Source organism: Andrena cerasifolii, chromosome 12 (assembly GCF_050908995.1).
Source record: "Andrena cerasifolii isolate SP2316 chromosome 12, iyAndCera1_principal, whole genome shotgun sequence".
Taxonomy (NCBI): Eukaryota; Metazoa; Arthropoda; class Insecta; order Hymenoptera; family Andrenidae; genus Andrena; species Andrena cerasifolii.
Window position 1 is genome coordinate 6,626,405 of NC_135129.1, and position 12,712 is coordinate 6,639,116.

General features: G+C 40.9%; 2 protein-coding genes across 6 annotated transcripts; one reads left to right on the top strand and one right to left on the bottom strand.

Annotated features, from left to right (window-relative positions):
• Positions 1 to 102: 102 nt before the first annotated feature.
• LOC143375478 (zinc finger-containing ubiquitin peptidase 1) lies at positions 103 to 4,933 on the top strand. Of its 4 annotated transcripts, XM_076824625.1 has the most exons (9): positions 103 to 285; positions 1,236 to 1,473; positions 1,957 to 2,201; positions 2,275 to 2,578; positions 2,647 to 3,074; positions 3,151 to 3,553; positions 3,621 to 3,748; positions 3,820 to 4,043; positions 4,121 to 4,933. In XM_076824625.1, exons 2-9 carry the CDS (start codon positions 1,268 to 1,270, stop codon positions 4,163 to 4,165), a joined length of 1,983 nt encoding a protein of 660 aa, XP_076680740.1. In that variant the 5' UTR covers positions 103 to 285; positions 1,236 to 1,267; the 3' UTR covers positions 4,166 to 4,933. The 4 variants fall into 4 exon arrangements, with proteins under 4 accessions (XP_076680740.1, XP_076680743.1, XP_076680741.1 ...); XM_076824628.1 differs by lacking the exons at positions 103 to 285; positions 1,236 to 1,473 and adding an exon at positions 1,536 to 1,615; XM_076824626.1 differs by lacking the exons at positions 103 to 285; positions 1,236 to 1,473 and adding an exon at positions 1,629 to 1,877.
• Positions 4,934 to 5,883: 950 nt separating this feature from the next.
• Cox17 (Cytochrome c oxidase copper chaperone COX17) lies at positions 5,884 to 8,519 on the bottom strand. 2 transcript variants are annotated; one of them, XR_013086902.1, is made up of 3 exons: positions 8,505 to 8,519; positions 6,382 to 6,756; positions 5,884 to 6,129 (listed from the first exon to the last, which is right to left on the bottom strand). XR_013086902.1 is itself a non-coding variant. In XM_076824631.1 (2 exons), exons 1-2 carry the CDS (start codon positions 6,501 to 6,503, stop codon positions 6,045 to 6,047), a joined length of 207 nt encoding a protein of 68 aa, XP_076680746.1. In that variant the 5' UTR covers positions 6,504 to 6,672; the 3' UTR covers positions 5,884 to 6,044. The 2 variants fall into 2 exon arrangements, 1 of the variants encoding a protein (XP_076680746.1); XM_076824631.1 differs by lacking the exon at positions 8,505 to 8,519 and having other exon boundaries at positions 6,382 to 6,672.
• Positions 8,520 to 12,712: the final 4,193 nt, after the last annotated feature.

Genomic DNA, 12,712 nt, shown 5'->3' on the forward strand with positions numbered 1-12,712 from the left:
TGGAACGAGGGTCGCGAGGGTGGCGCCTTCGGCAAGGTTCGCTGTACAAGCGCAACCCTCCGTAGAGACCAGTAGCGGAGGGTTGAGAGTCGGTGGGGTGGCGGAACGAGGAACTCTTTCCGCGAAAGTGCCGTGGTGGATTGGCGCTGCCCATATGGAGGCAAACGAGGCGCCGTGTTAGGCACTTGGGCCTGCACGGACGCCTTCCTCTGCGTGCTGCGAGAAAGAGTGTTGGGAAAAGGGCAGAGCCTGGCCCTAGTGCGGTAGATAGATCTTTTTAATTCGGTGAGTGGCGAGGTACGGGCGCACACGGAGGAGTTTCGAGCGCGAGTCAAGAGTGCACGGCCTCTTAAATGGGTCAACCCAACCCAGCAACCTGATGTGCACTCCTTTGCTCCGTGAATCGCTGGCTGGCCTAGTTTCCTCGTGGGCGACCGAGCGAAAAGCCACGCTACCTCTTCCTCCACGGGAAATAATATCGAAGCGTGCACACCACTCGCTCGCCTGGCCGTACTTCGTCGCCATCGCCCTCGCGGTTCCCCCGATCGAAGCCAGCCAGAAAACGAATCATGAGATCCTTGTTGCCGGCCACGGGGACGCATTGATTGACTCGTGACCGCGATATCGTATCGGGGCACGCAAGTAGCGAAGACCACGGAGGCGAGAGGTCGCGTTGCATTTCCTTGTCCACGAGGAACCGCGAGCGTGGCGCATCGCGTTGTGACATCTTGCGTTCCTGGAGATGATCGCAAACACGGATCAACCGCACAGCGTAATCAATCGGCAGCTTGGATCACGATGCCTCGGAAATGACTCGGTGTGCGTTCTCGTTCGGTGTGAATATCCGCGATAATATATCCCTCGCGGAATGCATGGCCCGCAGGTGCAATCGCGGCCACTTGCACGCGACCCTGAATTCAATTATCGATTCCCCGAAGAAAATACTCGGTGGTGCGTTCCCGATGCATCGGGTAAAAGCTGCTTCCCACAGGCCAGCTGGCTATTTCCCTGCAGCTTTGCCGAGGGAATCCATGAGACGATGCTTGAATAAAAGTGCTACTCACGTAGATACTTCGAGCACCAGTTGCATTCTTCGAAAGTTTACCTCCTGCCAGGAGCCTCCGCTTGACAAACCATGCCCCCTATAAAACACAGCGGGTTTATCTTAATTGGATTCTCGTATCCCCACTCGTGGCTACGCAAATCTAATAATGTGCATTTCCGTCCTTCCTTAGAGGTCGGCGAGTGTTGATCGCGTGCAATAAAAATGGCGGCCAACAAATCGCCGGAAATGAATTACACGTGCGAGATTTGTGGCCAGGAGGGCTTCAACGACGAGGAGATGAGAGCTCATATGGTCTTCTGTCATCTTCAAGGAGTCGCAAACTGCCCATTTTGCGACTTGGGGGAAATCTCGCCCACTGAAATGTTGGCCCACGTTAACAGTGCTCATCTCGATTACTTGACTCCAAGGTACACTTGACGCAACGCACTTAATTTATTATATTGCCCCTCTGTGCTTCCTAAGCCAATCACGAGTTATTTAAATGTTTCTGATACCTTGGAAAATGGCGGCAAACGGAACTCAGATGTCGCTATAACATGGCTATCCAAAGTTTGTGTTCCTTATTATAATAGACATTTTCATTGGCGACTTTCATTGCAAAGATTCCTCAGATGCATTTGCGCGCACTCGCTCGTCCTTGTGTCGTTCTTAGTTAAAGAATACATTCTTGTAATTTATATTGAATCTTGGCTAAACTCACTGTGATGTTATTGTACAAACGTGTAAATGTGCATGTACATTTTATTAATACATAAAACATGATAAGTAGTAGAAAGAGAAAAGCCAAATACGAATTAACTCTAAATAAAGGGTACTGAACCCTTTCCTTACCTACGCACGAATTCGATCGTCGAACCATTCGAATAATTTCTTTCTTTCTATTATTGCAGTACGCCGGAGCATGACATGATGGCATTTATTGATGATGATTCACTGGTGGATGACCGTAGGCACGACGAGTGTCGTGGTCCTTCTCCATCCATGTCTTTACGCCCACCTCTTCTTCAAAATGGGTGGAGTAGCTCATCCAGCCCGCGTGTAAAGCAGCAGCAGGAGTTATCAAAGTCAGAGCCACAGAATTCTAGTTCTAATGTGAATAATAACAATAATAATAACAACACTGGAAATGTTAATGGTATCAAGAAGTTTAATTGAATATCAATCCTGCGATTAAGAGTACGCGAGACGAACAAAGATTTTTATTTCAGTGATAGAAGGTGCAGCCGGTCACGGCTCTCCACTGCGCTCGGGCCTAAATCTGCAGCTGCGTTCTCATGCTTCGCCAAAGCTTCCAGTCCAAGAGTGCCCTATGTGCCCCTACAGTTCCGACAGTCCGTTAAGGCTAGAAGAGCATATCAATCGACAACACTTTGACCTCACTTCGCCGTCCTTTCCACCCGAATCACCGCCATCCAGAGATGGAATCTTTAACTGCCCTCTCTGTATCACATCTTTCCCAAATTCTTCTGACCTCGAGCTACATGTCAACATAGAACACAAAGACATTTTGAGGTGAGACTAAAGTTATGCACGTACTAACTACGATCAGTTGTAACAGAAACTCTATTTTCTCTGCGTAGCCCAGCAAATGGCGCGGCTTCGCAGTCTGACGTAGCAACAGTTGGCGGTGATACTCCGGCGTGTCCAGTTTGTTTTAGTACTTCGTTTAAGAATAACGATGAATTAACTGCACACATAGAAGAGCATTTCACTAAGAAGAGTACTCCATCTCCCGTAACTCCCGATCTGTCTACCGACAGACTGCTGGCGAAGGACATGGAAAGGCGCGAGAAAGAAGTTAGAAAACTGCGCGAGCAGCGTGAATTCGAAATGCTAAGGGCGCAATATGGGATGGACAATCAGGGCAATTTTAGAGAACAAAGCGTCACTAATATGCAGCGGGCTGTGTATTCCGGTGAAATGACGATTGCCGATTACTACGAAAGGCAAACCGAGCTCAGAGTAGCTGAGAGTAGTGGCATTGATGACGGCAGCTCCTGCACTAGGGGTAATTATATTTCTCAAAGCAAATTGCTCCCTGCAGTGCGAAGAATGTCGTATAAAACTATGCCAATTCTCTGTAGGTCTAGTTACCAAGATACGAGCTGTCAGTCAAGCGTGTAGTAACGTACTGAGCACGTGGATGTGCTCCACCGTAGACCACTATGCCACTACTTACGGAGACAAGGGTTGGGGATGTGGCTATAGAAATTTACAAATGTTAATTTCGTCGCTTTTACAGCATACAGGGTACAATGAGTTAGTTTATAAAGCGTGGAGCTCTGGCCTGGGCAGTGGCAGCTCTACCAAAAATCCGCTCCGAAGTTCTATACCATCGATCTCGAGACTCCAGAAGATGATAGAATGGGCTTGGGTTCAGGGCTTCGATACTCAAGGAGCGGAACAGTTAGGGGGAAAGTTGGTGAACACTAGGAAATGGATTGGTCCCACGGAAGTAGTCATACTGTTATCTAGTCTCAGAATAAAGTACGTGCTCAAGTTCTCGCGTTTCCCTCGGAGAAATGTATCATGCATAATTTTTCCTGTTGCGCAGATGCCAGCTGGTAGATTTTTATAGACCAACCAACGCCGACGGCGGGCATCCAGATATGTTTAATTGGGTTTTACAATATTTCCAGCGGTGTGACGATTTCAAGCCGCCTCTTTACCTACAGCATCAAGGTAAGGATTTTGAATGCAGATGAGGAGATGGGAATGAAGTATAAAAATGAAATTTTTCCGCATTCTTGCAGGTCATAGTAGAACAATAATAGGAGTAGAACAATTAGGAGACGGTTCGATAACTATGTTAGTACTTGATCCAAGCCATAGTCCGGCACAAATGGCACAGTTTAATAGCACAAGTAGCGCACTCGGTGCAATGCGTTTGGTGCGAAAATCGATTGCAGCCATGAAAGCGAGGCAGTATCAAGTAGTCGCTGTTACCGGTATCATGGAAACCGAGTTGGAGTATCAAGTAAGAGATGGTTGCGCGTTTCTTCTTTGCTGACTAATTACCCGTGCAGGCATTCAACGTTCAACTTGATTTTGCAGCAAAGCAAAGTATTACGTTTGAACCGCGTGCCCCAAGATAGGTGAGATTTGCTGACCCGAAAAGGAGTCGAATCATGTGGGAAGACGATAGACTGCCTGAAACCAATTTTGTCCAGCATCCTTAAAGTTACGTGACCGCAATGTTCTAGGTTTTATCATTAGGAGGTTCGCTCCGTCGTAGTAGTTGCAGAAATATTTATTTAACAATATATTCTTGCATCTTTTAGCCGTCATAAGTCGACTGGCTCCTCGAATCGTGTATATCCTAAGCCTGCGTCGCGATTGAGAGTTCTCGAGCTGAAATTAAACGATGGAAAAACCACAGAAGTTGTAATTTCTTAAAAAAAAAACAAAAAAAAAGACAGGAGAAATGTCTGTATATCGTGCGTATCGATCTTTTCTTAAATTAGCAATCAGCTCCGGAAATACACGGCATTACGATGCGCGGTTGGGAAGAGAGTTTCACTCGCCGGGTGTATCTAAAGGATAGAATGAATAATTCGATCGCCGTTTCTTGTCCACAATTGTTCTGCTCAATTTTCGTCGCACCGAACAGGCTGTGCTAATTTTTAGTCAACCAATCGTCCTATGCCGGTCGGTTGCATCAGCGAAAAAAGCCATGGCAGAGGTTGGGAAACGAGACTCTTTCGTAGCTGTGATGCTGTTATCGATTTAACGCTAATCAATCACCGATTATAAATATTTTTGAAGGCACTCCATACAGTCGAGACGTTAAAGAAAGCAACATTGTCCGCGCTTACCTTACTCTCATCTGTACTCTACATTTTTAATAAACGTTGTTGTCAAAATCTTGTCAATTTTTAGTCAATAAAAACTACCAATAAAAGAAATGCGACAAAATTTTCTATACCGCGACATAAGTTTCTCTGGCATATCTTCGTTATCGTTGTTTTTACAAATATGGTTTTGGGGTGTCTACAAGAATAAACGACATGTTTCCGTGTATTACATGTATAACTTATCTATATATACACATATACACATACGTGCACACTCTTCGTTATATTACAGGTCACTCACTCATACATAAAGTACAACTATACTTTCATACTAATTACAAATATTCTATTTAATTATCCGATTAATTTAAGGCTACCCATACCTTAGCTTGTAAGGTCAACGCAACGCTGTGACTGGGATGAAAAAGAAGGAAGAACCTACAGTCCATTTAATGGTTATTTATACGGTACTTTTCAGAAAGGTACACGAGTCAGTAAATTATTATTAAATATTTATTGTATCTTATAGATTGTACCGATACATAAGATATATTTATTATGGTTAAACTATTCGAGACCATTGAGAAATTTGACGTTCATTATTATGAGGAATGTTGTATCATTGTTTTATAGCTTTGATAACTTGTGCACTAAACAAACGACGATCTGTCTTTTCTGCTCAGTAGGACCAGACGCAATAATTACGACTGACAGCAAAGATATAAGACAATTCTTATTACTTGCATTGAATTTTGTTATACGCAAATTAAGGATACGTTTGTCGTTTCAGAGTGTTAGTGCAAATGAAGCTGGGGAATTGTTATGCGAGTGTAAAGAAAACTTCATATTAATCGTATGTCAAATTAAAATATATGCTTTGTTAGGATTCCCAAACTAAGTGTGATTGTCTTATACCAGTTAAAACAAGCACATTCTTTTCTACATGTGTATTTATTAATCCCCAAAATTAAACAAATTTCTGTTTCGAATATCGCATGCTTTTATAAAGTAACACAATTGACGCAAGTTATAGATTCCATTTATTTGTAAAATGAACAAGTACACGGTACATTAACTTCATTTTGATAAATATTAAATTATTTACATAAAAGAGTCGAAATACTTTAACAAATCGTTAGAACCTGAGCATTTATTAATACATTCTAGAGTGTTGATTTTAAGATTTATATGTTAAATCCCAGTGATCGCATACATGCTTTATGTGCTTCTATTAAATGCCCGCAATGGTCCTCACCTTTCGTGATAATGCTGAAAAATTAAATACATTGTGTAATTATAAGTCTGTTATTAATAATGGCATGTGCAAGAATCGAGGGGGAAGGTTATAAACGGGATTCCATAAGAAATAAAACGAATACACCGGTGCACGCGTTTACTTTTTCGCCAGACTTTAGTAATGAACTTTCTTAATTATTGTTACGACGTTCTATGAGCTGTTATCCTTTCAAACATATTTCAAAGGAAAATATAAGGTATCGAAAGGTTTAAATGCCTGCATACCATTCGTCCCTTATTTTCTTCGTTTCAGGACAAGCACAACAAGGTTTGAGTGGTTTGTCAGATTTCTGGGCTCCAGCTGATGCGGCACTTACTTCAGCCGGTTTGCCATTAATAATGCCCATTGTTATACCGCTTTATTTATAAAAATCGAAGTTTTATAAACTATACAACTGCGCTCTTATGGTGTTACATGTGTGTACGATGCAACGATACGGCGACAGAGGTCGCATCGCCTCCAGCGCCGCCACCAGGCAGAATTCCACGAAATTCAAAGTTTCGTTAAAGCTTCGTATTAGTTCGCGAGTGAACATTTGGCGGTTGAAAGGAACGTTTAGAAGAAGAATGAATAGATCTGCGCATCGCACGGGTGTCGTTCTGCAATATTAAGGTAAGTGGGGTCTCGATCTACATAAAAATTACGTCGTACGTCGAAATATAATCTTCAAGAGATGTGAAATATATGTACGCATAAAAGAGCTTGGTGTTATAACATCAGAGCTGAATTAAAGGAGGGCTAGGGGGGCTGCAGCTCTGGGCCACACTTTCCTCGTTCTAAGCCTTCAGTTCTAAGCGATTAGCTCACTTAAAGATACAAGATTTTGCAAAATTAAAGTCAAGAAAGAAACATTTCCCCCCCCCCCTCCGTTTTTGAATCACGGGGGCCCTCGAAGGTTTGATAGCCCCAAGCCACGAAATTCTTAATTCGGGCCTGTATAACATCGTAAATTTAGGACTCCTTGTAAATAAACGATGCTTCCGAATCATTGTTGTTTCCCTTTTCGGCAGGCTAAAGATCGATTTATATTATCTGTTCAGGCACGGAACGTTACGGAACGTTTCGGTTCAGACAACAACGATGTAGCGTTTATACCATCAGTTAACATTTGGCAACGACAGGCCACAGGCGTCAGAATAATATATTTTTTGTATAGGGGTCATCGTTTTAAATTCTGCCTGAACTAAATACATATCCCCATAAAAAAACTTCAAAAAAGTAAAAAAATTACGCCAAGTACATGAAATTAAATAAATTACAAAAGAATAGAAGATAATAATAATTAGCACATAAAAAAAGAATGTGAAATCAAAATGAGGTGTAAGTACACAGCTAAAATACTGTGTTCATACATTCCATTACCCATATCGCGGACATTTTAATAATGTGAAGATAAAATGTAACATCTAGACATTTGCCTAGATGTCCGCGGCCTGGAAGTCAAATACTTGGCGTCGCCAGGCAAAGTATTCTCACCCTGATAACCAGGTCTGCCGGCAGATCCGGTGCAGTCTATGTCCGCATTCAGCTACGGTTCTGCCGACAGGTCCTGACTTGTCTGAGCCTGCTGTCCATCTGCTGGCAGACTGCAGGCAGATTGTTATCAGGGCAGATCATCAATACACATACCTTCCCTCTCGCAGGCTTTCACATAATTTGTCAATTTAAAACTCTGACAATATGAGTACATTTTCATTAAATTGCGTTTTAAAATAATTCTAAGATCATTCATCGACACCGATACCTTTCCTCTCATCAGCTTTCAGATAATTTGTCAATTTAAAACTCTGCCAATATGAATACACTTTCATTATTTTGCATTTTTAAATAATTCTTATTCATCGACACCTTGACCTTGCCTGGCCGCGCCAAGTATTTGACTTCCAGGCCGCGGACATCTAGGCAAATGTCTAGATGTTACATTTTATCTTCACATTATTAAAATGTCTGCGATATGGGTAATGGAAGCGCAGTTAGAAAGCATATTTATGTACTTACACCTCATTTCGATTTCACATGCTTTTTGATGTGCTAATTATTATTATCTTCTATTCTTTTGTGATTTATTTGATTTCATGTACTTGGCGTAATATTTTTCCTTTTTTGAAGTTTTTTTATGGGGATCTCACTTCTTTTTACAAAGATAATTTGCATAGGGAATGACTTCAGATAATTTTTAATATTATAAGTTACAAATTATCACGCGAAAGAATTAAGGACAAATCCAGTCGCAGCATCATTTTACGCTTCGATTATTTATATATACATAAAATCCTCAGTTTAGTTACAAAGAAAAAACAGTTTGATGATATTCAAATATGTCGCAATTCAAATTTCGGCAACTTACCTTGTGTTTGAGACTGCATTTTGGTTGCAATTCAATGGTACAACGATACATATTTGTAAAAACACGTTTATAACTTGGTTATAACTTGACGGTAAGCTGACAAAATTTGGAGTAGATTGCATAGTGAAGATAGCGATTGACAAACGAAACATGTGTTAGTTTCATTTTGGCTGAAGGTGTGCGTGTAACCCGTATACATATTATATCGACAAAATTTGATTGGAGAATAAGAAGAAGAATCAGAAGAAAAATACTACCGTTTACGACTGATTCATGAGACGATATTACGATATCTCTGTTATGCGTGGACCGATTTTATTGAATTTGGTCTTATTCGAAAGCTTATATGCTGTTTACATAAGAAAAATGCCGTTAAATTTAGAAAATATTGCAGGCGTGATGAGATATTAATGAAATAAGTTTTAGGTTAAGTTTGAATAACCGTGCGACGAGTAAATGATAGCGGTAGCGACAGTCGACATATACAGGTCTTTCATATACTTGGTGTCGAGACTATATGTAAAAATCACGCTATATATATAGGGGCGAAATATGTACTTTTATATATTTATTATTAAATTCGAGATAAAAGTTTTAGTATCGCGTTTTAAACATTAATAAACTATTTTTCTTTAATTTCACAATCATTCGAGATGCTTAATGTTTCGGTTACGCTTCTTAAGTTTAAATCTTTCGTATGAGTTATCTTATTAATAGTTATTACCTTCGAGTCATTAGATTCTCCGAATAAAACATGAATAGGCTGCGATTGTCAAATATCCTAAGTAGTTAGATACAAGAATTTCTTTAACTTGAAATACTTTGATACAATGTGAAACTAAATGTATCTCGAAATGTTCGATTAAATCCTTCCTTTCATTTCTTCCACATATATAAATATATAAAATAAAGATACGTGGAATTCTCAAGATACGTGAAATATTGGAGTTCAATAACGACGTTCACCAAAGTCCGGGGACGGATCGGACGGAAGAATTATTGAAATGCCATAGTATATCTTAATGTATTATTTCCATCGATTACTGGAATAGGTGGGAGGTGGTTCATCAAGATTATTTTACTGCAATACACTAACAATAAGTATCTGGACATATAGGTATTCATAGAAAGAGCAGCGGGCATGGCTACAGCCGCGAAAAGTACATATTTTGCAAGGGACATAGCGATATACGATTATCCTTGGCCTTCAGAAATTTCACGTTCCATAGTAAACAGTTGAGGTCGACCGCAACCTCTACCAATATGACAACAATGACGCGAGGTGTAAGCCACGCAGTTCAACGTTAACCGCGGCAGCGATCGGTTCAGTGAACGTGCCTACATATTATTTCGTGATTTCTCGATTCGAGCATTAATTTCATCGATTACTGGACTATGTGGGAGATCGTTCAACAAGATTCCTACTACATTACACTCAGTGCCCCCAGAGAACTATTTTGGAAAGACTTTACTCGATTCCACACACACCTTTCCACTACTGAGAGATATTTAAAAACATGAACTGCTTTTGTAATCGTGTGCAATGCGATTGTAGAATCAGTGCTTATTTCGCGATAAAGTATTTCATAGTGCACAATGGCCCTGCGTGTTAGTAATGTGAACGCGAAAGTAAAATCAGTGTTTTAACGCATCTAGAATTAATTCAGAGCACCGGTGCTCCTATTGCTTTTTCATCGCGAAAGTAATGTGACATATTTGGAAGTTGGACACATTCTATTTGGTACTGACCCTGCAACTGCTGGACATTCGCCTGCAGATTGAATAGCTACTGCTAAAAGGGGGTGCATGTCTGCATAGATAGCAGTGAGACTATTTTCAACGAACGGTGAGTGATACTTTTTCATTCTTTGAATTTTTCTGCATGCTATTGAACAAAACGATTGCTGTATTCGTATTATTGTTAATATTCGTGAATAGTAACATTTAATGTGTGTGTTTCCAAATGTTTAATACACGTAGAAAAATACAACGAATAAATTTTAAATTCGCGCTAGGAGTTTTAATATCGTGTTTCAAACATTCTAAACTTCTTTTGTTTAATTTCACAATTATTCGGGATGCTTAATGTATCGAATACGAGTTACATTTCTGAAGTTGAACTCTTTCGTGGGAGTTCTTTCAAATCTTCTCTCTTAACAGTAATTACATTCGAGTCATTAGATTCGTTTAATAAACAATGACAGTCATTGTTGGTACTGCTTGGTCACTATGCTACTTTTACTTGCCTGAATATAAAGACGCACTAGTGGCAATATTACGAGAAATCAAAAATGCCACTTTTACCACCTGATACCTCGACCTCGCATGGTCCCTTTATAAAATAATAGTATAATAATAAATGACTGCTGCCGAAGCAATCATTTATTCCAAAATTCTCCCCTTCCCCCTGCATTAAACTAACTTTAAGCCACTAATCCAAAAATTTTATACATCGCGGAGGAACTTGCACAGGTGCTTAGTTTTAACTAGCCATAGTCTTAGCAGTACGTTTTAGTTGAAGAACTTTAGTCGTAAGACTTTTTCCAAATTTTCAAAAATGTATTGGTCGAATATAGACCAGAAATATTTCGTAGGTACATCCGCGTTGGTGTGCCTGAACTTGGTAACGTTTTCCAATGCATTGCGTCTTGCAAAACGTTATCAAGCTGAAGCCTACGATCTAGTTTAAGGGTCCAGATCGAGCCAAACTTACATTCGGTGAGTTTGGTTCGGTCTGGACATCTATTCAGAAATGCACTTGCGTACTTCGAGCGATAAGTTTCTGTTCCGCCTCGTTCTTTTTAAATATAAGAGTGCCAAACGCACCCTTCTAGAAATACAATTCGCCTTCGATCACTGATTTCGATTTCGCGCATGGTGTGCTCGCCCTTCATAGGCTGGGTACAACTTATTACGGCTTTACACAGAGGACCATTGTTAGACGAAGATGTGCGCCAGTTCGTAACCATTCTGATTTTCTAGTTATCGCGCCGATACCGGGATTAAATCCACCTCGGCTCGCTACGTGGTCTCAGATGGTTCGTTCTCGGTCACGCTCGCCATGGCTGTGTAAAGTTGTGATATGGAGCACTCCATGTAGGAACGAAATTTCGGTGGATCGAGGGTGAATGTTCGCATCGCGCCGCGTCTTTCAGTCCTTTAGTCGTTTAGTCTCTTTTGCAATCTCAAACGGGAGATTCTTAGCTTTCGCATATCCCTCGAAAGTTACGCAAGTGCATTTTTGCAATAGATTATGCCACTAGGGCTCATTGTGAAGAGCGCGATAGGCTAGATTTAAGGGTAGACGTACGCTTGCTTGTTGTGAGTGACGCCTTTTACCTTTGCCTTTGTTTACAATTAGCTTCACCGTACACCGTGTCGTTTCGCATTTAGTAAACTTTTAGAGACTTGTCATAGTGTATTTTCTATTTCCTACTTTCAATTCTCTTTTCTTTTTTTCTGGAAATATAATTCGCTCTCGGGAGAGATCTTGAATTAGCACAAGATGCTCGGGCACGATACACTCGCCTGTGCAAATTGTCGGGTTTGTGGTGGGAGCGCCTGTTGCATCTGCATGTGATTTGATTGTGAGGGAAACTCCCGTTAATGAGGGGGCTGGATGAATGGTGGTCGCGTATTAGCGTTTTGTCTGTGCAACTGCAATGCGTGAGTGTATCGAGCAACGACAGCGAATTCGTGTCCGTTTGTCAATTCTTTCTCTATCTCTGCAATGAGATACTCAGAGTCTATTTGTCACTTGAAAGGAGTGCAAGCGTACCTCTAAAATATGCGAAAGAAATTGTAATGGCATATGTGTAGAAAGATCGACGAGAACCTCTCGCCTATCTTTCTTACCAGCGCATGCTAACCCTTTGGACTTTAAAGTGAAGTCTTTGGAAAGAATTCTAGTAGTCTTTTACCTTCTACTGCAATCACAGTCCTAAGGGTTAGTATACCGAAGCATAGTCTGTTATGCTTCCTCTGCAAAAACTAATTGTAGAGTATTGTGCGTGCTGCGAAACTTAGAAAATTTAGCCAGGCAAGTCTAGTTTTAAGCGCATCATCGAAACATTCGCCGAGGGATTCGCCGAGGGATTCGCCAAGGTTTTCTCTGGTGAATTCTTTAATAAAGAATTCACTAAGAGATTCGTTGCTGGTTTCAGGGAAGTATTATATCTGGGGTAGGGTTTACTAACACTGTAGAGTAG